The 27,730-nt window shown below is 32.1% G+C and overlaps 2 protein-coding genes and 2 pseudogenes across 3 annotated transcripts; all 4 read right to left on the minus strand.

The window, feature by feature from the left end:
• Window positions 1-507: 507 nt before the first annotated feature.
• On the minus strand, window positions 508-1,408 carry LOC106393979 (F-box protein At3g20690-like). Its single transcript, XM_013834611.1, has 4 exons — window positions 1,095-1,408; window positions 931-1,001; window positions 717-786; window positions 508-619 (listed from the first exon to the last, which is right to left on the minus strand). The coding sequence occupies exons 1-4, from the start codon at window positions 1,406-1,408 to the stop codon at window positions 508-510; spliced, it is 567 nt and encodes a 188-aa protein (XP_013690065.1).
• A 687-nt stretch (window positions 1,409-2,095) lies between these two features.
• On the minus strand, window positions 2,096-3,780 carry LOC111198532 (annotated as a pseudogene).
• Window positions 3,781-13,034: 9,254 nt separating this feature from the next.
• On the minus strand, window positions 13,035-14,145 carry LOC106393981 (annotated as a pseudogene).
• A 10,218-nt stretch (window positions 14,146-24,363) lies between these two features.
• LOC106391253 (GATA transcription factor 8) lies at window positions 24,364-27,129 on the minus strand. Of its 2 annotated transcripts, none has more exons than XM_013831855.3 (3): window positions 26,883-27,129; window positions 26,140-26,392; window positions 24,364-25,471 (listed from the first exon to the last, which is right to left on the minus strand). In XM_013831855.3, the coding sequence occupies exons 2-3, from the start codon at window positions 26,365-26,367 to the stop codon at window positions 24,698-24,700; spliced, it is 1,002 nt and encodes a 333-aa protein (XP_013687309.2). In that variant the 5' UTR covers window positions 26,368-26,392; window positions 26,883-27,129; the 3' UTR covers window positions 24,364-24,697. The 2 variants fall into 2 exon arrangements, with proteins under 2 accessions (XP_013687309.2, XP_013687308.2); XM_013831854.3 differs by having other exon boundaries at window positions 26,557-27,042.
• Between the last annotated feature and the right edge of the window lie 601 nt (window positions 27,130-27,730).

Raw genomic sequence — 27,730 nt, forward strand, 5'->3', positions numbered from 1 at the left:
AACACAAGTAAATAAATCATAGGAATGGTTACCTGTTTTTGTGAATTTAAAAAAAAAAAATTCTTGATTATATTGCATAGAAGAGGTGAGATTATTCATTGACTATATAAAGTTATTTGAAAAAACATGTAAATGACAGGCACGGTCCTCATTCTTAATTCTTTATGATATTTTGCAGATATAGAAGAGATGAGCAAGAATGACAACATTTTTATTGACTAATATTTTTCAAAGAGCAACATGAAAGCAGAAACGAAAATGTAAACGGTCTAACACACATAACCTGGTCCTCACATGATTTGCGCAGAAGTTGGAACATAAGAGGCCACAAATGGCTCAAGATGTATGTCTATACATTTTCTAAGATCCTTTTTTGTAAAATAACCATTCTCTCCAACGATGCAAGTTCTAAACATTCTCTTGCGTCCACCAAAAACCACAACCATGTTCTCCTCCTCCACAATGTAGAAACTACCAGAACCGATATACCTACCTACTGAATTCATATCAACCTTGAGGAAGTTCGTCCAAGACAGCATCCGGCTCAGTTTTATTGGTAACCCAAACCTCCATCTTATACGTGTCGGACCGGTTTACTAACAGCCCAAGCTGCTCTTCTCTAACCGTATGTAGACAGAGACACACCATGTACAATACTAGGATCAACTGGCAGAGGCAGACGCGGTCCAAACCTCTCTCTTGTAAAATCAAAACACCTTAAGAAACCATGTGATTCCTGATCTCTAGCATACGAGTAATAGTCTTCCTTCAAAGACACAAAGATACCTAAAAACACACCAAAGCTATCTAAAGTCTCATCAGGAACATCAGTTACCCTCCATGAGTTTGAGTTAGAATCGTATATTACGAATTGATTAATAGTATCGTATTGATTATAAGTATAGCAAAACATCAAGATTTTGAAGCTACCACAAGAGGATTTGTCGTATCCAAACGCAATCTGATCTTCTTCAAATCGGCCACTAGGCCACTTAATCCATCTTCTTTTACACAAATACGGATTCCAAACCACAAACATATTATGTATGTCTCTCAATACACATAGTATTAAACCATTGCACTGATAGACTTACCTTATAGATATTACTTCACCTGAATTTTCTCGAGTCATAAGTGTACCCTTACGCTTCACGGATAGATCAAACTTGTTGACGTGAGTTTTGTAATGGTTGACGTTGATCAAATAAACCCTATGATCTCTCGTGTTCATCAGAAACTCTTTTCCCCTTGATGTTTTGCTTATGTGTTTATCTCTAAAACTCTCATATTTGGATAAAGCGTTCCACTTTTTGCAAGTAGATCGTACTGCTCCTATAGATTTAAGTGGAACCCTAGAGAGAATCTCCTCCACCAAATCAATTGGAAGTTTTGATACCATCATCGTCATTGTTTCAACTAACTTCAGGATCAATGTTCACACCGATAAAACCTAGGTTAACCTTCAAAACTATTCTGTGGTTGGTGAGTTTCACGAGAGAGAGGTTGTCGATAGATTGATATTGAAGAGTAAACACAGAAACCCTAATTTTAAGGTTTAAAACGGTGGAGCAACAGTCACGTTTTGAAATTTATTGCTACTGGGCCATTCTTTTTATAAGCCCATTATAGATGTCACAGAGTTAAGGCCCAGTTTTTGTAACATTGTATCATCTTAGCTTCTCCTTATACAACCACAATATCATTAATACTCTCTCTCTCTCTCTCTCTCTCTCTCTCTCTCTTAAATATATAGTCTCATCAGACTTCTTAAACACATATACTGTACTATGAACTGAGACTAAAAAAATTCACGTGATCGGTTTATTAAGACTTGTAAGATATATATGAATAGGATGTTCGATGATGAGAAACAAAGTGAAGGTGGTCTAGCTGTTTTACTCTTTTCGTTATAAGAGTGAGGAGAGGTGGCAGGAAGAGAGAAACATAAAAGAACGAGGATATTTCAAGTAGTGTTGAGCCAATGATTTGGCTTGCAGGTATGGAAATTCACTGTAGATAGCTGGCTGCTACGTTCTCTCTCACAGCTCTTATTTGATGAAACACAATTAGATATCTAACGTGATGATCCCCAAAGTTGCTTAATTTGGCTTTCCACTTTACTGGTTCATTTACTCTCCAATCTCAAGTCTTCACATTATACAACACCGTTTAAACATTACATGAAAGTATGAAACGTTTAGTATAGTCGGGGCAAGAGTGTTTGCATTTCCCTGACGATGATCCAACATTCCAAATCACGATGAAGGAGAAGGACGAGGTAGCCTCTTGCCAATTTCCTATCAGATGAGAACAAAATGCACACATTAATGCCGGATGACAAGACATTTGGTTAAAAAACCTGTGGCCATAAAGAAATGCACAACACCTCAAACAGTTGGTTTATGTTATCTGCTGTCTTGGCTGACGTGTCAATAAAGAACATGCCATTCTTCTCTGCAAGCTCCATACCATCCTGTTAAAAGAGCTGAGAATATCATACACGCTGGCTGAAGAAGAAGCAAGAACAGTGAAAGTGGTAACAAAATGTTCTATTGAAGCTAGGTTAATGCAAAAACTCACATCGGTTAGTACTTCTCTTTTTTCATGTAGATCAGCTTTGTTACCAACCAAAGCCATAACAATATCCGGAGCTCCATGCTTTTGCAGTTCCTGTTATAGATTTAAAGGGCAAAGTCCAATGTTTCAGCCATTCAAATCATATGAGAGCCACTTGAAAACATACCTTAACCCAATACTGAGCTTTCTTAAAAGATTCAGGGCTTGTTATATCATACACAATGACAGCAACTGCAGCTCCACGTTAGTATAGTGGCGCAAGAGCAGAATACCTAAGATAATTCGAGTGTAACACAAATTAAGCTATAACGAACACACAAGGCGTTGATTTAGTTAACTAACACAAATCTACATGGAGGGAGGGTTTTAACACCTCTCTTGCCCTGCTGTATCCCATATTTCAAACTTCACCGTGGTAGAGTCTTGCAAGGCTATTGTCTGGGACAAGAACGACGCTCCAACAGTCACCTGGATAGTTTTGAGATTCAATGACAGATAAGAATATAACTCTAATAGTCACTCACATATGCCACATAGTATTAGATGGTAAAAAAGATTAGATAATAATGCTTTACTTACTTACCTTAGATGTTGTATCAAACTCACCACGCACAAACCGAAGGACAATACAGCTTTTACCCACGCCAGAGTCTCCTAACAGAACTAACTGCATTCACGTAAACCCAAAAGTTAGCTCTTTGCCTTGCGCAAAGATACAACACAGTTTCTCCCTTGTACTTAGCGCTATGGAGAGAAAGAAAGTTGAGGGTTACCACCCATCACTAACAAATATAATGTTTTCAGAGATGTGAAGAATTAAATATAAAAGCAATGAACTTCCTTAGCTGCTATTAACTAAACACAAAGGCTCGCACCTTTACGCGTAGATTCTTAGCATCTGCATTCTCTGAGCTACTAAGACCGTTTAAGGCTCCAGAGTTCCTGTCTGAACAACACACACATCATCTTCAAAACCCCATTTGTTCTTCACACGGAAACCCTAAATTAACGCAAATGACCCCTAAATTTCGTGAATATTCTAATTAAACCCCAAAGGTTTCACCTTTTCTGAAATTGAGGGTATTGCAAATAAGTTATTTCTCTCGTATAATCGAAGACTAATGGGATGATCAATTCAACAAAACAGAGAAGCGTGAAAAAGAAAGAAGAAAACTTGCCTGGAAGAGAAGCAGCACATCACATACCGTATAGAGATGAGAGATCGTATCCAAGTTCTGGGCGCTGATGGCACCGAATCGGAGAAGAAGAACGTCCGGTAATTTTGACTTTGCCAAAGATTTTCGAGTTTTATTTTAAAGGCTCGCTCTTTATTTAGGGCTTATTTGCCAAATAACCAAATAACCAAAAAAAAAAAAAAAAAAAAAGAGTAATTAGATTTTTATTATGAGATTAGAGAGAGATAAAAAGAAAAATGAGGAGACAAAGGGTCTTTTTGGTTATATAGTAGGTTTGTGTTTTTTTATTGTTATAGGGTTCAAATTCCCCTTTATTTATTTGAAGCCATAATTTCGTATTTTATATATGATTTTCTTTAAATTTAAAATATTTACCTGTATTTTATTTTTTTTTAAGGAGAAAAGAAAACATCAAGTAACAAATATTTATTTAGGCATAATTATTCGATATTCGGTTTGGTTCGGTTTTAATTTGGTTCAATTTATGTTCGGTTTGGTTTTAGTTCAGTTTAATTTTTTTTTGTTTATATTTTTCAATTCAACCGAGTTGATTTTTTAGTTTTTTTAGTTGAATTACAAAAATATGATTTATAAAAACATAAACATATCATCATTCACTAAATTATTATTTTTTCATATTTAAACGTAAAACCAAATATCACAATAAATATGTAAAAAAATGTAATCTAATAATTTTATATTATTATCTTTAAACCTAATATAAATATCTTAAAATAATTTTTCCATTTGATGCTAATGTATGAAATTCATATTCTTTTTTTTAGTTGTGTTAATTTTATTCATTTAAAATTAAAATGTATAAAATGTGTTTAGTTGTTTAGGCTAAATGGTTAAATATATTAATTTTAATATTATTAGTATATATTTAATTAATCTAATTAAAAACACTTTTTTCAGTTTAGTTCGGTTAAAACCAAACCAAACGGAACCATTTGGGCTAATAAAATCTTGAACTAAATGGGTTAGACATATACTTTGGTTTGGTTTGGATTGGTTTGGGTTCGGTTGGGTCGGTTTGGTTCGGTTTGGTTCAGTTTTTTCCCACCCCTATGAAAAAGTAACAAATATTTAATTTTAATTACTTCCAAATATAAGTCATATACCAAGTCTAGTTATTTTCATAACTATTTGACTCGTTTACTTGCTACTCGTTTTTCATATATAATAATGATACTTAATATTTATCAAGTATGTGTTATTAACTTTTATATCTTTAATCTTTATAAACACAAAACTCAATATAAATGTTGACATTTACATTTCTATAAACAAAACTCAATAGAGATTTGTTATTTAAAAGTCTAAAATATTTATTAAAAATATTGAAACCTATAATCTAATTTTCAATCCAAAATCTATTATAGTTTGAGTTTTCAAATATTTTAAATTCAAGTATAGATTTAAATAATCAAGTAATTTGGATTTGAGCAGGTAACAAAATAAATAAAGTAGCTTGTAAGTATTTAAAATTTCGACAAGTATTTGGTATGCCAAGTACTTATTTTAAATGAGTCAAGTACAAGTAGCAATTTTAACTATTTGAACAAGTCAAACCGAATATCAAGTATGCTCACGCCCACCCCTAAAATACCATTAATTTGGTCTGAACAGCATAACCTAATTATTTTTTTGTCTCATTAGTAGTCTTCTCATGGAGAGTAGTGTTGTCCTTTTTTTCAATCCATTGATTAAATCTAGAACATAGTGGCTTGAGTTTGCAAAGCAACAAGCGGAATAAAAACTGAGTTAAAATATTGTTGACTTAGTTTGAATGCACCAATTACACTTGGTAAAAGACTAATTTGTGTTTAGGGAGTCTTTGTGTGGCTGCAGTAATTGGGTTTCTGTGTGACCATGGTTGTGATGGGGGATTGTGTTTCTTTAGTATGGTGTTGTGTCTCTTTGAAAACCACCATATATACTATATGCGCAAGATACACTTACACAAAATGAAATTACGAGAACCCGAGTTTGATCACTTTTCTAAAGAATAATTTCATATAAACTATTACCAACATTACTTTCAAATATGATCTATGTAACAGCACGTATTGCTTACATAATATATATACAGAATACTAGAAAACAATCAATTAAGGAACACATACATGGGTTGTTCAAGAGATAACCCAAGCGTAGAAAGTTAAAACAAATAGGTGAAATATACATATTCATCATGAGATGGCATAGGAGTAGGACCTTCGTTATGGCTTAGGAATGGTTTTATCTGGTGTAGTAGAACAAAGTTTTGAACCTAAAGCATGGTTGTTTATGTAGCGGCTAGGAGCGGAGTTGAAGCGAAATCCCGTTGGAAGACAGTCATTTATCATCGTTCCACCGTGGATAGTGCCCGGTTCGCTTGTGTTAATTGTATTCACGCTCGGCTGGCCGGCCGACTTATTCGATTTCTTTAAGGGTCTCGATGCATTGACAAAGGTAGTTTGGGGTGAAACAGATAAAAGAAATATATAGAAATATATAAAAGAAACAGATAAATGAAGGAAATGTAACTCGGCATTTATGTGTGTGTGTGTGTGTGTGTTGTTGTGTTAAGCTATCAACCGTTGCTCGTAATGCTTGTGTTCATAGGGCCTGAAGCAGAATATTTATATATAGGTATTTGTGTATCTGTGTTTGCTGTTTGTATTGACTAAGATGCCTATGTGTATCCTTGCGTAGTCGGCATTGCAATAGAACAACTCATATATAACACTTTTTCTTATAATGCTCGTGCTTCCTATAACTCCAAACTTTGATTTTCCAAGTCAAAGTACCACGTCACTATTTAACATATTTTTTTTATTTTTTACGGAAACTACTTGATTAAAGTTGGTAAAAATATTATTAGTACATGTAAAAGTAAAATCGGAAGTTGGCTAGTTATAGTTTTGTGTCCCATAATACATAACATAGCTCAAAAATATTCGTTGTTTACACAAAAAAAACAATAAAGAACATTTGTTTCTTTGATTAAACTAGTGCACTTTGTACTTGGTGTAGCTGAAACTACAGATAACACAAGTAACCTATTGATTCTTAGAATACCTAGGAAACGTTGTCTTTTTGAGATCGTTGAGAGTCTAACTCTATCCGAAAACAAGAGAAAAGAGATGATTCTTTATCTATGTTATTTTATTAAATGTCAAAAACTAATCGACTACAAAGGCAAGACTAAGCTTAAATAACAAAATTAATGAAAACCCTAATCTAATAACAAAAGCCACGTTAATATGTTAATGTACAATTAATAAAGCCCATGATACACTTAGCCCATACGACCCATAAGACCACAATTATCGCAGGTGATAATGGAGTTTCTAAGTTTATGGGGCCTACAGAAATGGCAAAAACCGATCACAAAAGGCGTCAGATAAGGATCGAGTTAAGTGGGTTTTCTGCACTGTACACGGGCCCCACTGACACGTTGTGGTTCGCGATTGGTGATTTTTTAAATTTTTTTTTAATCAAACAAAAAAAAAATTAAGAAACCCTCTAAAAATTTTAGGGATAATCATGCTCTAAGAGATGGAGACGCGACGTCTTCGTATACTGCATCAGTCCCTCCGACGATGAAAAGATTCGACCTCGAATCTTGTTTCTCCACAGATATACCAGTGCAATGATATATTCATCAAACCTCAAATCCAAATCTGTATTCAAGCCATCATTATCTTCTTCAAATCAAAACATCTTGATAGGGTTATAAGGTTCTCCAAAAGCTCCACTGAAACGTCATCATCTTCGTATACATCATAAATCGGATCACCATAGATCTCTCGATAGATCTCATGGTATTCTCCCTCGACAAAAGGACTTTCGTCCTCGAAAGTGTAGCAACTACCAATCAACATGACATTCATAATCGTTCTTTAATTAAGAAATCAAAGACATGCAGTTCTGATACCAAATGGTGTAGCGGAAACTACAGATAATACAAGTAACCTATTGATTCGTAGAATACCTAGGAAACGTTGTCTTCTTGAGATTGTTGAGAGTCTAGCTCTATCCGAGAACAAGGGAAAATAGATGATTCGTTCTCTATGTTATTTTATTAAATGTCAAAAACTAATCGACTACAAAGGCAAGACTAAGCTTAAATAACAAAACTAATGAAAACCCTAATCTAATAACAAAAGCCACGTTAATATGTTAATGTACAATTAATAAAGCCCATGATACACTTAGCCCATACGACCCATAAGAGATGGAGACGCGACGTCTTCGTATACTGCATCAGTACTAGAGATGTGTGCAAGTAGATTTAGTGGTTAATAAATTATATTTATCGTATAGTAATAAAGATCTATACTGTAAAAACTAAAAATAGAGAGGATAATACTGAACGTTTCAAAGATGTAAAGGTTTCTTCAATTTTTTATAATCTCACATATTTTCCCCACGACAAATACGATGATCAATCAATAAGTTTGTAAAAGGTGCAAGGAGTTATGGTCTATATTGATTTTAGAGTTTCCTGCTACGGTATAAACTAAAATTGTTGTAGAGAAAAATCTCTACGTCCAGGACGTGGATAGTGAAACGAGGAACATGAGAAGGGAAGACTGGAAAAATCTATTTTTTTTTATCAAACGATTGGAAAAATCTATTGTTCACCTAATTCGATTCTAAAGACCAATCTGACGTTTGAACACGAAGGAGATCTCAACACGTGTTACATCATGCTATTAGATCTTTCCTTCTGGTATTATTACAACTACGTAATATGAGATCTAACCATGAAACCAATCACAAAACACCACGTGGATGCTGACGACCCGTCACAGTTTGAATCTCCTGAAAGTGTCGATCGTTTACAGGTTAGATGAGTTGAATTGTCCATTACTGCCACTTGTCCCACTATACTGCCACTTGTCCCAATGCCTTAGTTACAAGCTCTAGATCGTATGCTTATGAGATATTTTGCTCGAGAAAAATCCTTAATGATTTATTTCAATTTGCATCCAAAAGATTTCAACTTCTTAAGCTTATATCATTTTTCATTAGTTGTGTTTTACTGGTATTATAATATATATAGTAAGAAATTTAAAATGGTGTAATCAAATATAATCTTTTAAATTTGGGAACATAAGAGTTTCTTACTTCTTAGGACCGAGTGATCAATATATTTGTATAAAGCTATAATGTATGTCGAGTAGAAAATTTTGAGCACAGTTTTCGTAGAGGTAATATTACTAGCAGCATATAGCTTCACAATGAGATGCAACCTTTCTAAAAAGCGACTTCTGAATATTAGTTCAAGCTAGCTTGATACCTGAACATTCAGATACAAACCGCCACCCCATAAACTCTTCGCTTTGGTATATTTGTTGTTGAATACCATTCCTGAGTTTTTTATACATTTCATGCTTATTTCTGACTTGATAATTAACGAATATTTGAAGAAAAAAAAACGACGTTAGTGAGCTGTCTGGTTTCTCTAGGAGTGAAAGAGGACTAAGGCTAGGTTGTGCTCTATCACCTTAATTATTTGTAATTAGTATGCATGTTTATCGAAGATGTTGGATAAATCAGCAGATGATCATAAGATGGGCTACCACCCAAAGTGTAAGAATCTAAGTCTCACTCACTTGAGTTTTTCTGACGACATTCTAATGTTCTCAGATGGTAACTCTCGGTCTATAGAAAGCATTCCCGAGGTCTTTAGTAACTTTGCAGCCATTTCTGGGTTACTGATGAGTGTTGAGAAGTCTACATTTTTTGTGCTGGGGTTGATGATGGGGTTGATGATGCAACGCGACAAGAAATCCAGAATCAATATAGATTGGCAGTTGGTGTGCTCCCTTGGTATTGCCTCTCCTAACTAAAAGAATGCGAAAGAATAACTATCAGCCACTCATTGAAAAATTAAAAAGCATATAAGCTGTTGGACGTACAGATTCTTATGAATGGTGGGTCGCTTGCAGCTTATCAAGTCGGTTCTAATGAGTATTTGCAAATTTTTGGATGTCTTCTTTTTGTATACCTGGAGAATGCTTGAAAGAGATAAACAAGAAGCGAGCGAAGGTAGCTTGGGACACAGTAACAACACTGAAATAAGAGGGAAGGCTTGGTTTACGACTGATATCACTCAAATTACCATAAGGAGTGATTTACTCTCTCAAATAAGAGGTCGAGCTGTAACACTTAGGGATCAAATTCACAGGGAGCTAAGGCACACAAGATCTAATAGTTATGTGATTAAACTAGGTCAAATGGTTTAAATGTAAATAGCAGTGGTGAGCAATGTAGTTGCTCGGTTGATTGATTTGGGGTTTAAGACAAATATGAAAGGTGTTAGACTTAGGGGGGTTTCTATTCAGACAACCAGGATTATAGAGATATAGAGACTAAGCATATATTGGATATTCTAGAACTCAAACAATAAGAATATCTATTGCCAGATCAACTTCCGTATTTTTAAACTATCTATTGCCAAATCTAAGATCTCAACTTTTGTTTGTTGATCCTGAGAAAGTGTCGATCGACGTTAGCAACGAGCTGTCGATCGACTCTAGCAACAAGCTGTCGATCGATACACCTAAGATCGCCGATCAATACAACTAGAGACTTGTCGATCGACGTTCCTTCTAACAAGCTTTAGCGAGAGGGTTTGAACAGTTCACTAGGATTCCTAAATCAACTGTCGTTTGTTTCTAGCAATCCTAGCACAATATGAATTAGTTCAGACAAAGGACCATGCTTTCGCTTGCGCTCAATTACCTAAGTTCAGGGTTATAGTTAGCTACTCTAGAACACAAGCAATAAGTTCAATTCAATTGATTCATATCAAGACAACTCAGCAATTCTATAGGGGGCTAATCCCTCATGACTATCTGAACCCTAAATTTAACACGATGAATCTATTCAAGCATGATAGTTGTCATCGGAAACCATAGAAAGAATTGATGAAATAACAATAGATATAAAAACCAAAAGAGTTCCAGGAGGACTCTGGAGGACTTCCTCCCTTCTCTCCTAACCTAAGACTATGAATAAAAATAAAGCTTACCCGTTAACAATGGCTTAGAAAACACATAAATAGGGTTTTAGGTCGTCCATGAGTATTCTGGTAATTTTTGTTTGCTTCTGTTCTTAAGTCGGTCTTGAAATATACCCGGCCCGTGTTCTGGAATCACCGTTGATGGACACTAAGGGTGCACCGTCGATCGACGTTCTTTCATCTCCTCGACAGCTCTCTCTTGCGAGACAGACTGGCCACTCTTCAGTAAAACAGACATAACCTCTGATCTAACCGTTGGAATGACATCAAACCGGTGGCATTGGAAAGCTAATTCAAATCTATATTTTGTGTCAAAATATCAGCTCAATCGCACCGTGGAAAAGTCTCCGTTCATATCTAAACATCTGACACATCCGTGCAGCACTCAAAAGGTTCCAAAAGACCCCAAAATCACCATATTTCTCCAAAACGTACCTGAACCTGAAAACACTCTAAACAAACTCCAAATCGTAGTAAATATATGATAAAACACTTATATATCATGACTAAAAGTGGGTAAAATCAATGGTATATCAACAACCGTTGAAAGAGATTAATGTTACTTGCTGTTTGAAACTATTCTGGCGAATCACCTCATCTCACTCTCTATGGGCTCGCTGGGTAAAATAAAACCTGTTGAAGGGAGACACTTTTTGGACAGTGTGGAGTACATCAAACTTGGGATCATGAATGTGGACGAAACTCTTAAAATACAGAGACAGGGCAAATGCTTTTCATCGTATGGAAGTGAGGAATGGACTTGAAACATCTTTCTGGTTTCACGCTTGGTCAGACATGGGACGACTATCAGACCTGGTGGGGGAAAGGGGCTGTATTGACATGTGAATCTCTCCGAAAGCGACTGTGTCGTCGGTATCCACGTCGACCTCACTCTGATTTATATAATATGATTGATGAGGCTCTGGCAAAGCAACGAACTTAGATTTCTACTGGAACAGATGTACAAGTTTGGAAGTATAGTATGGATGTTTTCAAGCCAACATTCAGTACACATAATACTTGGTCTCTCCTTCGGGTCTCTGCTCCGACGGTAAACTGGCACAAATACATATGGTTCTCTTGCTCGACGCCGAAGTATGCTTTCATGGCGTGGCTAGCCATGCATGACAGGTTAACCACTAGGGATAGAATGCTCGTCCGTAACGCTAATATAGGTGCAGGCTGCACCCTTTGCAGTCAACATCTAGAGACCAGGGATCATCTTTTTCGACTGTAGCTATTCGCACTGGGTGTGGATGGGTCTACTTCGACAATTTCTGCTCTCCCGTTTTACTCATAAATGGCAAGACATCATGGTGCTCCTTGCAGACCGTTCTTTCCCAACTTTGAAGTTTTTCCTTCTGCGTTATAGCTTTCAAGTGACGTTGTATTCTATCTGGTGAGAAAGAAACAATCTGCCGACATGGCTCTCAACCAATCTTAGCGTGTCAGCTGATCAAAATGATTGATAGACAGATCTGTAATCAATGTCTATTAATGATTTCTAAGAGGATCCGACGCCATGAGGGTGTCCTCCAACTTTGGCTCTCTACGCGTTAATTTCCACAAAAGGAAGTGTTCTGTTTTTGAATTATTTGCTCTGTTTCCGGTAGCTAAGGCTGTAATAAATTTTACATATTATTCAAAAAAGGAAACGACGTTAATGATCAAGTTATGAGTAGTTATTATATATGGTAATTTGTCATATATGAGAAAGGTGTTATTCCTGATGAGGAACCAATTTTATATATGGACTATTCACGTGAGAATATATCATGCACAAGTTTTATAATTATAAAGTAACTTATAAAATAATTTATAATTAAATAATTTTATTTTAATTATCATAAATAGTAGTTAGATTAGTAGCCTAATTTTTTTTAAACAAGATCTTTAAATTTGAGACGTCCTTGACTGACATATATAATCATTCATACATCTAAACCCTTTCAGAGAACTACCAAATGGAACTTTAGTGAACATCTCTCGAGTCTTATTGTACGCCATAACCTTCTCGTCTCCATTTCTTGTATATGTCACCACTATGAAGACTTCATTGTTTCTTGCTATGCACGCAAACACAACTTCAAAGCTTTTAAATTCTGTAAGATGTTTAGTCATATAGATCCATGGGTGGTTGCTGTGCCATTTCTTGATCTTCTAGTCACTACTCTTTTGGCACCATACACATATGTTATTATTTATACATGGGTAGTGCTCAATAATGTATAACTCTCCCCTTAAAACCCTACCCATGAACTAAAATTCTGCTTACAGTTTACCGGAAGGTCCAGTTCTTTGTACTCTTCGTTGACAAAATCAAACATAGGATGGTGTTTTCCGTACGAGGGTTGTTGATGTGTGACCGGTCTGCTATCCAATACATACAATGGTCCTCAACTGTACCGGTCGTGTTTTTAAATTTGCAATCAAGAGAAGTATCTCGTGGCACGCTTTCTCTTCAAGATTGTTTTTTTGAAAGGGTAGATAAAGGTTTTGCGATCAATTATAGTCACGATCTTATAATCATCAGAGACTTGGTCATAGCCGAATCCCATAGTATTTGTGGTTTGACCCGGTTTAAGCATCAGTATTCTCTTGAATTCTTTTGAACCCGGGTTCCAAATGGCTAGGTCATTATTGCCTTCAAGTGTGAGACACATGATTCCACGGCAATGAAGACTACAGACCGGTTCGGTCGGGCGGTAATGTAAAGGGCAAGTTGAGCTTCACCGATGTTGTTTTGTTGAGGTCGAGAAGGTATAAATCATCTTGCTGCAATGAAATGAGCTGCGACAGTTGTTGATTCGACATAGGTAAATGAGAAAACTGATATGTTTTAGTTGAAATGGAGAGAAGGGATTTGATCATCTGGCAATGATGTAGTTATTGCTTCATAATTGTTTTTAGATTTGGAATACATATACAGAAATAAATTTAATTTTACATAGAAAAATTGATTAATGTAAGGATTCATTTTAACTGCTTATTTATTAGGGGTTTTTGCAAAATTGACTCAAAACTCAAAGTCAACTACAAAACTAACGTATGTTTTTTTTGGAAATTTATTTTGCTCTATTCACCCCACAAGTTCAAATTATTCACGAAAATGTCATTAAATTATTATTTTTTCTTTCGAAAAATGGCATTTTTACTCTCTTAACCTCATCATCTTCAAGTATTTACAAGATTGTCATTGCCATCGATACACCAACCACGATGAACAATCAATTTGAAGCTTTTAATGCACCTAAAATCGATTTACACTTTCTCTTTCTCAATTCTTATGAACTAAAAACAACATATCTTTACTCTATCTCCATATTCATCCAAAAAAACTCAAGATTTTGATTCTAAAATTTTTATGGTTCATAGAGCCATTGAATTTTACGATTCTTGGTGGGTCACTTTTGTTTGAGATTCTGGGTGCTTGGAAAAGACTTATGTGTGCTAAACAAGTTATTTCACTGGTTGAAACTATGAAATCAGTTTTTTTTTACAGATCTGTTTGCCCAGACGACTTCCAGGTAAGTCTTATGGATGTAGACGACTTACATGGAAATCTTCTGGCTGTAGACGACTTACATGGAAGTCTTCTGGTCAATGCAGTGGTTAGTTTTGCAATTGACTTTTAAATGTGTTTTTAGAGACAACTTACATAGAAGTCGTCCATCTTTGTTTGCTAAAAAAAAATTTTGAGACGACTTCCATGTAAGTCGTCTAGGGTAAACGGGTTAGTTTTGCATTTGACCGGATTGTGTCAGAAATTTGACTTTTCCTGGACGACTTACACATAATTCGTCTAATAAAATTTTTAAAAAATCAATATTTTGTTATTTCTAGACGACTTCAATATAAGTCGTCTCAGGTTAGTTTTGCAATTGAAAAATAAAACATAAAAATTTATCTTTTTCTGAACGACTTACACGGAAGTCGTCTGTTAGACAACTTACACGAAAGTCGTCCATGATTTTATTCTGAGATTCTGGTCAAACTTTGCTTATCTTGGACGACTTCAATGTAAGTCGTCGGGCGGACGACTTTCGTGTAAATCGTCTAGAAAAAAATAGTTTTTTTTTTTATTTTTCAATTGCAAAACTAACATCAGATGACTTACATGTAAATCGTCTAGGTTAAAAATCAATTGCAAAACTAACCTAAATGGACGACTTCCTAGAAGTCTACCAGACGACCTCCGCGGAAGTCGTCTGCGTCAATGTTTAATAAACTTTCATTTTCTCTAAAACTATAAAGACTTTTTAACATTTTTTTTGTTAATTCATGTATATTAGTCGATATTTGAGCTCCTAAATTAAATTCATAACTTAATTGGTTTTAATTATGAGTTTACCGACATTCATGTGTATTAATGTTTCCTGAAGACTTCCATAGAAGTCTTCTACGTTAGTTTTTGTAAATTTGTTAAGTAACCTTAAGATATGTTTATTTAATTTTCAAAAGTGTTAAGTAACTTCAAGAATATCAAGTAACAAGGTTTAATATGTCTTCTTAGATCATAAGTAAATTTAAAATTTCAATTTTCATTTAAAATTTTGAATTTCCTGCTTAAATTTTAATTTTCCGCTTAAAGTTTCCGCTTATATTTCAATTTCCCGCTTTAAATTTAAGTCTTCCGAGAAGACTTCCCAGAATATCTTTAATGAAAGTGTTATATCTTTGAACTTATGTAATGGTTTATCTTTTATGAATTTGACTAAGTTTTCTTGAGAATTCTTCTCCGTTAGTTGTAATAAATTTGATTAGTTTTTTGTATTAATGTGTTTTCCTATTGAAGTTGTATCAGTAACTTCAATTATGTCAAGTAATTTTGGCAAGATAATATTGTGGAATATGAACATATTTACCAAATTTTTTTATTAATATATCTTCAAATTTACAAAAAAAAAAACACAACTTAAGGAGTACACATGCAAATCACAAAACAGACCACAAACAAAACGATTATAGATCATTTCTCTACAAAGACAAGCTTGGACTCCACTTGATATGGAAGAAGATTCCGTCAGAAAACTTCTAGAAGGAAGTCTTCTAGCACATTAAATTTTCGAAGACTTTGGAAGACTAATGGGATGTCTTCTCGGAAGTCTTCTAGCGCATTATATTTTAGAAGACTTCCGAGAAGACTTCCCATAAGTCTTCCAAAATCTGCTCCAGATCTGAAAAACATGTATATCAAACCCAAATCGAAAAGACTTGCATATCAAAAAATGTTCAAATGGCTTAAAAATAGAGAAAATGAGTGGAAGATTATAAAGATATACTTTTATAGAACACACAAAGTATATATCAAAGTGGAAGATGAGAACCATCTTGTTAAAAACCTGCAACAAAAAAAATAGATTAGTGAGAAAGACATGAGACAAAAATGAAAAATTCATATAAAGTTTGGTGTTTTCAAGTCAAAGAGTGGGTTTGGAGAGTTTTAGTTTGCGAAAAGGTAATAAATTTATGCAACAAGAGGTTACCAAATGAAAAAAAAATTAGACATAAAAACTTACCAAAACGCTCAGATTTGTTATGAAAGGGAGACATGTGAGAAAACTCCGTCAGAAGACTTCCAGGTAAGTCGTCCTGGAAGTCTTCTAGCGCATTATATTTTAGACGACTAATAGGTAAGTTGTCCCAGAAGTCTTCTAGATCTGAAAAACCTGTATATCCAAATCCACATATGAAAAACCTGCATATCCAAAAACGTTCAAATGGCTTAAAAACAGAGAAAATGAGTGGAAGATTAGATAGATCTACCTTTATAGAACACACAAAAAGACATATCCAAAATTAATAGATCTACCTTTAAATGAGTGGAAGATGATAACCATGTGATGAAAAACCTGCAAAACAAGATAAACTAGTGAGAAGTGAGAAAGACATGAGACAAAAACAATAAATTAATATAAAGTTTGGTGTTTATAAGTTCAAAAAGATTAGAGAGAGGTTTGAGAGTTTTAGAATCAGGAACATACCATTTTTGTCGCAGCCATTTGAGAGAATGAGAGAATGTGTAAATTTTTCTTTATATATGGAGACAAAAATTCCAATAAGGTTAAATATTTTCGATTCATAAGACTTTCAAATAGAAGACTTACTAGACGACTTGCTTGTAAGTCACTCAGAAGATTTTAATATTTTTAGCGAGAAACTAAAATATTTTTAGCGGGAGTTAGAAGACTTTCAGAGAAGTCTTCACGACTTACTTGTTAGTCGTCTAGACCCTAAACATAACTAAACTAAATTAACTAACTAAACACTTCATAAAATCAAATTAAACTTTTTTTTTTACAACAAATCAAATTAAACTTAAAAAGTGTTTACTATACACAGAAATAAACACATATAGGTAAAAATTTAATTTTCAAAAAAAAATATTTAAACTTTCTAAAATCTAACCCTAAGAATACATACAATACTACAACATATGTTGTCAAACCCTAAGCCAAAGAATATCATTATTAACTACTTCTACTCATCTATGTTGAAAACTATTCAATTTTGTTATATCTTAATTTATATCACTTAAAACTGTTTATAATTACATGATTTTAATTTTTCACTTGTCAAAATATTTTTTAAAAAAATTGTAAATTATTTTTAATATCAACTACACCAGAAGACTTCCCTGGAATTCGTCTAGACGACTTACAATATCTCAGAAGATTCAGACGACTTTCCGGGACTATATTCGTAAAAATGAGTTATGTTTTTTTGTTTGATCACAAGGAGCTGGATGTAATTTCACAAGATTTTTAGGTTAGTTTTGCATTTGATTCAAGTTTGGGTATAGTTTTGCATTTAAAATCCAGTTTTTAATCCTTTTCAGTTTAATTAAGTATAATTAAGTTAAACTAAAAAATTTAGTCTATTTTGTATTTATTATATTTAAAAGTGTAACTCTGAGTACACTCTTTTGTTTAAATTTATTACATCAATAAATTTTATTTATCTCAATAAATCATTAATCATCACATAAAAATTATTGTACACCATTTAAATCTAAATAAATTCAATAGATTAAAAACTCGATTAATCATCTATATACCTTTGGATTCAAATATAACTTAAATATTAATTATTCATTTTTTTTTTAATTTTGATCAAAATGATCATTGTTAATTTTTTAAGATTCTTCTATAATTAAATTTTATGAAAATTTAAATGATTATACGAAATTATTTACTACTTTTATCATAAGATCATTTTAATTAATTTTATATTTACAGGTATATTATTTTTAAATGTTAATAATAATTATAAATATTATTTAGGGCAATTCTCCTCAATAGACCATTTTCAAGTTATTATCACAAAAATATACCCTAAGGAGAAAAATAACCAAACTGTTTCATTTAATAGGTAAAAAGATCTTAATACCCTAGATATATAAATACAAATAAATAAATAAAAATGTATAGTCTCAGATTTATGTTTTCAAATTCGAACTTTTTTATAGTTTTTTTTATTATTTTTTCAAATTTTCTTTTTTGTAATTCGAAATACATTTTGAAACTATTTTTTTAATTTTTATTTTCAAAATTTTATTTTATAAAATTTTAAAATTTAATCTCAAATCTCCACCCTTTAACTCTAAACCCTAAAGTTTGAATTAGTTAACCATACGGATACAATAAGTGTATATTTACCTTTTAAATAAAAGATTTTGGTCATTTTGATCCTTAGAATCTATATTTGTGACAAAAACTTTTTTTAGTGTTATCCTAGGGTATTTCTATATTATTTATGTTTATGGTATGTATCAGATGATTTAACTATCTTACTAGGTAATAACCCGCGCTTTGCACGGAATGTGATTATTTGTTTCATTATTTTTTAATAAGGAGAAATTAATCTGTTTAATCTGGATATCGGTTCGGTTTTAGGTTGTTTTTTGGCTTTTAATCTCCTAAAATATAACTATCATTTTAAATCAATATTTATTTGGTTTGTTCGGTTAAAATGTTTGATGTTTTTGATTTTTTTTCTGTGATAATCAAAAATTATTATTATTTGTTTGGTTTCATGTTATGAATCTTAGATAGTCGTGATGTCGAACCAATGGTTTCATATTATAGTTTCTAAACGGATAATAGTTAAAAAAAGAAAAGAAAATTATTAAGACAAATCATTTTAATACAATTTGGTCGATAGTGAAAGAAGCATTAAGAAAAAGAATATTTTAACTTCCAAAAAAATTAGATATTTCAGTTGTGGTAAATATTTACTTATAATGTGCTCACGTCAATGTGCACATGTATGTGTATGTAAAAGTATATAAATATGGTTGATAAATATATAAAGATACTGTTAATTAATATTAAATGACATTTTTAAAAATAATACATGAAACATAAAATTCTTAAAATGAAATTATGTAAAAACAAAAATATTGTAAAATTTATATAAACTATAATATATATAACTTATATATAATTCTTTTAATATATGTATATATAAATATATGTATATATATGTATATAGCAAATCAAATTGGATATTCGTTCCTATAAATATTGATATTTGTGATTTGCTTTTTTTTTTACGGATATTGCATTTTAGTATTTGATTTGCTTCATAGAGTTACAGATATCTGGATTTTTCGGTTCGAATCAAAACGGATAACGAATCGAATCAAAATTTATGAATAATTTGTCCAGCTCTATTCGTAAACAGTAAAAATAACGTAAAGAAGAGCCTTACATGTTTTTTATATTAAAAAAAATCGTAAAGTACTTAGCGTGAACATATTTATGTAGAGTTTGGCCGAGAAGGTCTCTACATGTGACATGTGTCCATTTTAGTGTGAACGAATTTATTACAATGCTTCTACACATGACATGTATCCAGTTTAGTGTGAACGCATTTATTACAATGCTTCTCCTTTAATATATAAGGGATTTTAAAAATCTTACAAAAAATCAAAGTATTTACCATTAAATATATACATGTCATTGTTAAAGAGAAGCAATGTCATCTTTTTAACTAAGACATGTCATCAGTCGTACGCTTGGGAAATATTTGCTTGTTAGGTGGATCTTGGACATCTTCTGCTAACTTTAGTGAAAGCGGATGGGCATGGATGGATAGTTCAGGGAACACTCAACTTATGGGAACAAGGAACCTTCCCCGACGTGAATCAGCCTTACACTCGGAAGTAGAAGCACTGCGGTGGGCGATGGAGAGTATGCTACAATATTCGAACTACCAAAGCTTTGGGACAGACTGTAAGGAACTAATTGCAATGGTAAAGGACCCTCAGGCGTGGCCAAGCTTTTCGACAGAATTGGAAAGGATAGGGACGCTACAGATATGCTTCCCAGCATTCAAAATCTCTCACGTTCCACGGACGCACAATCGGACTGCTGATTTTTTGGCTAAGAATGCTAGATCTTTTCATAGGGAGTTACATTTTGTTGGTTGTTCTATTCCGGTTTGGTTACCCAGACCACCTCAAGTTTGAGTAATAGAATGGTCTTTTGACGTCAAAAAAAAAAAAAAAAAACTAAGACATGTCAACTTTATTTAGTGTTATCCTAAAGTATTTCTCTATTATTTATGTTTATGGTATGTATTAGATGATTTAACTATCTTATTTTAAGAATCTTACAAAAAATCAAAGTATTTACCATTAAATATATACATGCCTTTGTTAAAGAGAAGTCATGTCATCTTTTTAACTAAGACATGTCATCATTATTTTTTTGAAATGAATATGGTAATGACACACAAGAAAAAATTAAAAAATTATTTGTCTAACAATGTTTAGAGATATTCAGAGCATGCGTATATAGTTAACTAGTTGGTTTCTTGCGACATGCCCAGAAATAAATCTTGTAAAATAAATAAAAATATATATATATATATTTGTCACCATATAAAATATAAATATATTTTTATCTATTTATTTAAAAATAAAATAAATAATCATAAATAATTATTTATTTTTATATATGACTTAACAATATTTATTTAATTTTCAGTTTAATTAAGTAAAATTAAATCAAAATAAAAAAAATTGTATATTTTATATTTATATATTAAAAATATAGTTCTGGCTATATTTTTGTTTAAATTTATTAAATCCATAGAATTTATTTATTTTATTTATCTCAATAAACAATCATCACACAACAATTATTGTGTAACATTTAAATCCATATAAATTAAATAGATTGAAAACTCTATTAATAATATTTTGGATTCATATATAATTTAAATATTTAATTATTCCTAAAATTTTAAATTTTGATCAAAATTGTCATAGTTTATTTGTTAAATTATTTTATAATTAGTTTTGCTGAAAATATAAATAATTATACAAAAGTATTTACTATTTTTTGTCATAAGTTCAATTTAATATACATTTATATTTAAAGTTATACTATTTTATAATGTTCATAATAATTATAAGTATTGTTTAAGTTTATAGTATGTAATCAGATTTTGTAACTATCTTATTTTAATAATCTTACCAAAAATCAAAGTATGTACTTTTAAATTTGTACATGTCATAATTAGAGGGAAGCCATGTCATCGTTTTAACTGAGGCATATCATCATTTTTCTTTCAAAATGAGTGTTGTAATGACACTTAAACAAAACTTAAAAAAAAAAATTCACAAATAAAGTTTAAGGAAAAATAATAATGATTAGGGATGTTATGCCGTTATTGCTTCATACTTGTTTTTGGATTCAAAAATACAGAAAGTTAATCTTCATAAAAAATCTCTTATATACTAAAGCACAAGTCACTCTACCCATTAAAATTTTATATGTCATTCATATTTTCAAAATTTAAGCTAAATTAGTTAAAACAAATAATAGTTTAGAAAAAAAAAAGCAACCATATACGGTTTCTCTAGAAACCCACTACACTGACACTACCCATGATCTTCTTGATGAAGGTTCCTTTATTTTTCATACTCCTATAAATATTCGATGAGCAATCAGCAGAGCAACTGAGCAACTCCCATTCGATTAAAAACAAAATATGAGAGCCATATGCTACTTCTTTAGGGCAGAAGAAGAAGAGATCAAAACATAATATTTCCCTTTCAGTTTTGTGTCATATCACTGAAATGCGGGTTGCAATTATGTATTGTGTGGTTTGAGTTGGTCGGATCTTGGGAGTGGTTTTCGAGACCCATGATGTGGAGTACCATTGCTGGCTTCTCCAAGACTGGTACTGCTACCTTTCATGATCCATGGTTTAACAAGGTTTTCCTATTATAATCTTTCGATCAATTTCGTTTGCTTGAACTCAAAATCATAATGCTCAAGGTTTAACTTTAGGGAAGTGTTTTTATAACACTATGAATTTTGCAACTCTTGAATAAATCAGCGAGGTGACTGATTATGCTGTGCTTGATGCTTTTTTATTAACTAAACTTTTTTTTTCTTCTCATTTTGCTGTTTATGTGGAGATTCTATTTGCACAGGACACATGTTTTTCTTTGACTGAGAGAGATAGATTCGGGCTACGTGGCTTGCTTTATACTCGTGTTATCTCCTTTGAACAGCTAAAGATTGAATTTCTTTAGTATCAAAATACTAGGTATCTGCTATCTCCTATAATACTTCTCTTTGTTTTGTTAGTGTGTTCTTCACTATAATGTGTGACTATCCATTTATACATATAATTTTTTACCATGTTTTCAGATTAACATGTCAATAGAAATATTTGCTCTGCTTTCATTGCTTAGTTATGTCTGCTGTGAGCTGATCATTTATGTCATATAGATTTAAAAAGGCATAGTAGCATGCATTAAGCGATAAAAATTACCTACTCTCTGTGACGTGTTGTTTTATTGTTTTCATTAGATTTAGAATATTAGTTTTGTTTGTAAATGGAGATACTTAATGAATTACTAAATGCAGTAAGCCAAAGAAACCTAAATTGCAAGTCAAAGATTAGAAAATTATCGAAAGCAAAAAATCTTTAAGAAGTTAAACAAGAAAGCTTCAAACTAATATTTATATCAAACAAGCTAATCAAGATTAATGTATAAAATCTATAAACAAATCTAACTTCATTTTATATAGTGTGTGGTTAATAATGATAAGTGTGTTTATAATTATATATATACATGCATAAAAAACAGAGTTAAGTAATTCATACAATTTTTAGCTACAATTTAATTATTATTATTTTTGGTTATTTGGTAAATTAGGCCTAACGAAATTTGTTTTTATTTATGAACAAAAATATTCTCATGCATAGCATGGACACAATACTAGTAAAAAATAAACTAAAAGACAAAAGAGAAGAAAAATATTTGGTACTCATTAAGGGGGGGTTATTGGGCAAAGAATTCTAGAGGAGTTATTAAATTTTTAGATATCATTCTTATTGGTTTGTGAATTTTTAAAATCTAAATAGAATCCATTGTTATTTGAGTGATGATTTTTAAATTCCACTCAAAATCCTTTGTTATTGGAAAATTTTAGTTTTCATTGATTTTAAGATTCTATTAAAATATATTGTTATTGGGATGTAAATTTTCTTTGTTTTTACTCATAGTACTCAACTTTGAGAATATCATCTATACCCATAAGATTTTTGAAATCAATGTAATACAATACACTCACATACAAAAACTCAAATTGAAGAATGAAATAATATACAAATCACAATTTTAACATAATACAATTCACAACTTAAAAAAATAGAAAACAAATATTAAAAATTTTAAATAAAAATTGTAAAAATAGTTTTAAAAATCACTTTCGTATTTTTTAATTAAACATTTCAAAAATAATAATTCAAATTGTTTTTACAAAAATTCAAATTTAAAACATATATTTCGAAATTATATAATTTTTTTTTTATTATTTATATATCTATAAAGTAAGAAGTAGAAATTAATTATTTTGGTCATTTTATTTCTTGAGATCTTTTTTGTGACAAATGTTTTTTTAAAAGTTGTTTAAGAATTGTCTTAATTGAAATGATTTTCTTTTCTTTTTTTTCTACCACCATTAATTTTTTACTTTAAAAATTAATAACAATCAATAGAATTCTATACACAAGTAATGAAAATCTATGTAAAAGTATTTGATAAAATTTGTTAAATCTAGTTAACTTGTAAAATCCTCTCAACTATTAAAATCATAAAATTCCACATAAATTCATGTTCCAATAACCCCCCTAAAGTCGTGAAATAAGGACAATATGCTAAAATAAACATTTCGATAACTTTTTTTTTTTGACATAAACATTTCGATAACTATGAAATAAAAAGAGGTGAATAAATCCATGGAAAAAGAGAGAGGGAGACTGTGTGTAACATGAAATGACGCAATGTGCGAGTTTAGAAAGCTCGCTAAATGACGAAACATGAAAGCTCGTCTATGAAGTCTTTTACTCAATCACTAACTTCCATTTAATTTACATTATTACTTATATAATACTACTATATACACTGATTTAAACGCAACATTAACTTCACCATAAAACCTTGACCATTCATAATATCATGGTCCATGTACATTTAGCTAGCAAGAAAAGGCCATGTATTAAGCTTTGTATAGTCAGATGTAGTTTCAAGGGTAGGAAACATTCTAATAACTAGCAGTTTATAACATTATATTTTAACAAAACCAAAAATAATATTTTTGCTAAACAAATCAACTACAAAAGAATCCTCACAATAAAAGTACAAAGAATTGAAAGGAAGAAAAAGGAGAGGAAGATTTAATGTAAAATTCAACACCTAACTCTCTCTCCAGTGTATCTTCAAAATCGTCTGCTCTTCCCCAACTTACTCTTCCTTTGTTTCAAGAGTTTTGCCCATTCACACTACAAATAATACAAAATACAACACAATCAACTCTCATCTAACTTTTGACCCCTTCCTCAATTGATTGCTCCTCTTCATCCATCTCTTCTAAAGCTAAAACTTGTCTACTCTCTGACTCTTTCCTACTCCTATGCCAATGTAGGCATTGTTCAAAACCAGATCATGCAGATCATTCTCTTCGTTTGTGTAGCTTCCACTGCTGCATCTCTTGTTTCTCATTTCAGCCACCTTCTTGTGGGAGTTTGAGTGAAGAGCTGGAGTAAACGTTGGGCTAGCAGCTGGCCGGTACTCCGGGCAAAGCCTTCCTGATTTGTAACGTACACCACAAGCATTGCAAAGCGTCTTTGGGCCCATAGGCCCGAGCCTCCATTGTGGGGTCTTGGTGACCTCACAGTGCATACATTTCCTAACAGGATTCTGCTCTGAAGAACACGAATCTACATTGTTGTTTCCATTGGTTTCAAGATCAATCTCCGACCAAGAAGATGAAGAAACAACCTTGGCCTTCTTCTTCTTCTTCTTGGTTATCATCTTGCTGTGGTCAGAGAGAAACTGCTTTGGTATTCTAATGATGAGGCGCGAATCCGCCCCAAAAACAGTGTCGTTGACTTTATCTTTCTCCTGGACCTGTGGACGAGGACGTTTTGTGCGTGGACGACCGTGCTTTCCAGGGAGGACAAGTGAGGTTGTGTTGGTTGTATGAGACGATGAGGAGCTGCTTTCGAGTACTGACACTGGACTTGAGCTCCTGAATTGGCTATGAGAAGATGATGAATCCGTGTTTGTGAAAAACGAATCTTCCTTCTTCTCAACTAAGGATTCCTCTACAAAGCTTTGTGGTCTTTCCACCTTAACAATATCTTCAAACTGCAATTTTCCCACAAACAAAAGTATTTGTTAGACACATTATGTACGCAGATAATTAAGCTCAATAAAAAGAAAACATAAAAATCAGCTAAACCAAGAGAAATGGCGCAATTAATTTTGTTCTGGTGATTGGTAAAATTATGTGAATTCACGTAACAAAGGCAAAGTAAAAAATGAAGCGTAACGTGGCTCTCAAAACGAATGAAAAATAAATTAAAGTGAATGAATAAATAAATATTTAGAATGTTGATAAGAATAAGATGAATGTAGTTTTAAAAACAATAAAAATAAAATACAATTATATTGATTTGATTTAAAAATATAAATTATTAAATAATAATATAAATTAATTTATATTCTTTTCTCCAATTTCTATGAGGAAAAATATACTTTGTATTTATTTTAAAATAATTAATTTGAAAGAATAAAGAGTATTCTGAATACTAAAATTACTTCTTTTTTTAAATAGTGTAAATTCTGAAGAACATATTTATATCATTATTATTTTTTAAATGAGTCAGAAATCAAAGAAGAGGGCGTATTTCAGCTATACAAATAATAGTATAATACAAACATTAATCCAGAATAGTTTATTGTGTAATTGATAAATTCATAAGAAATCACATAAAGAAAAGGAAAAGAAGGCGTAGTTTAGTGTGAAAACTGACCGGAACATAGAGCTCAGGTGATGAGTCAGAGTTTGTGTTGGAAGCGAAGACAGGTTCAGAAGCTGCTGGCCATGTGTCGTGATGAGTAGTCCAGATGTTAGGAAAAGAATCGGAGTCACCTATGCTGAAACCGACATCGATATCACCACCGGGAAAATCAAGAAGATCGTCCATGTTGTCAAAGAAGTTGCCACAATCAAGATCCTCCGGGAAGCTTTGTCCAAACATCTTCCTTTTACAATATAGCAAATAGCTGCAAAGGAAAAAAAAACAAGTTGATAATTAAGATAAAAATGAGACATATATATAGAGTTTTGAACCGTAAAGAAGTTTCTCAAAAGTTTTTTAAAATTTTGAACTATATTTTGGAATTGTCTAAAAAAATCAAATTTTGAAAATAAACTTGCTTTGGCCCACCTTCTTTGATTTTTTTCAGAAATAATGAGGACCATTCAATTCAATTGCAATAGACCATCCAATGGGTCTAATAGTCAAAAGTCACCGTTAGGTAAAGATTCTTGATTATCTCTTATGTTTCTTGAATTGTTGAGTGTCTCAGTAACCAAGACAAAGTGTTAACAGAAAAAAAAACAGAGTGCTAAGGAAATCAAAACCACATAATTGCACCACCGACACTAACTTTACACACCATTCCTAAAGTTTCATTTCACATTCAAGAACTCCCAAGAAAGCAAAACCAAAATCAAGAATGTGTGTGAAACAGAGTCAGAGGGAATTCAAACCTCTGTTAGTAGTGCTGTGCAGATAGTATGAGAGAGAGAGATTGCTTAGAAAGGAAAAAAGTAGGAGTGGGAAGAAGTGAAGAGTGATTGATTGGCAAAATGGGTTAGTAATGGAGAGCAACAGCTTCTCTCTTATCATTATAAAGAGCTAGGTGTGAGAAACACTTCTTCTCTCTCTTCCAGTTTTGATGCTAGCTGTATTTTACCATTCTCTTATACATTGTCTTCATGTGCTAGTCTCTTTCATTTATTTCTCTCTCTAAACAATTTCATAAAAAGAAAAGAATTTTAAAGATATCTTTAATCGCACCTCCCTCTTCATGTGGGTTCCATTTCTCATTGAGACTTTACCAAAGATGATTTATTCACAAACCTTGCTTAGCTGTTCAAAAGGTGTTTCTGATTGAAAAGCAATGGTTAAGTAAAAACTTTTTTTAAAAAATGATTTAAATTAAAGTTAAACTTCGAATCAATCTTTTTAAAAAAATATTATTCAACAAAGGTGGTTATTTATTTGTTGTAACTCAAGATAAAAGCAAAAACAGAATTGTCGTTTAAGTAAAGAGTTGACGTAATTAGAAGAAGATATAAGAAAAGAATATGGACTTTAATTATTTTTAGATGAAACAAAAAAAAAATATAACGCGTATAAACTCCTAGTCATGGTTTTGCTCCTACCCGTATATGTACAGACATAAGAAAAGTCAATGAGATAATGGGAAGGTGAAATAGCACGAAGGAAATACAACGTTTACGCGTACATGTAATTCCATTTCATTTAGATATTTATCTATTTATTAATTTCTTCCATTGTTCATGCCACAAACTACGTGTTGCAAAGTAAAAGT

This window comes from Brassica napus, chromosome C4 (genome assembly GCF_020379485.1).
Source record: "Brassica napus cultivar Da-Ae chromosome C4, Da-Ae, whole genome shotgun sequence".
NCBI classification, from domain to species: domain Eukaryota; kingdom Viridiplantae; phylum Streptophyta; class Magnoliopsida; order Brassicales; family Brassicaceae; genus Brassica; species Brassica napus.

Coding starts and splice junctions, on each gene's coding strand:
- LOC106393979 (XM_013834611.1), bottom strand. CDS start 1,408: ATGACGATGATGGTATCAAAACTTCCAATTGATTTGGTGGAGGAGATT. Junction 1,002..1,094: donor GGTGAAGTAATATCTATAAG/GTAAGTCTATCA, acceptor GTGTAAAAGAAG/ATGGATTAAGTGGCCTAGTG. Junction 620..716: donor GAATCACATGGTTTCTTAAG/GTGTTTTGATTT, acceptor ACATACGGTTAG/AGAAGAGCAGCTTGGGCTGT.
- LOC106391253 (XM_013831854.3), bottom strand. CDS start 26,591: ATGGTCCTCATTATTTCTGAAAAAAATCAAAGAAG. Junction 26,393..26,556: donor TCTGAAAAAAATCAAAGAAG/GTGGGCCAAAGC, acceptor TTTCCTTTGCAG/CTATTTGCTATATTGTAAAA. Junction 25,472..26,139: donor CACCTGAGCTCTATGTTCCG/GTCAGTTTTCAC, acceptor GGAAAATTGCAG/TTTGAAGATATTGTTAAGGT.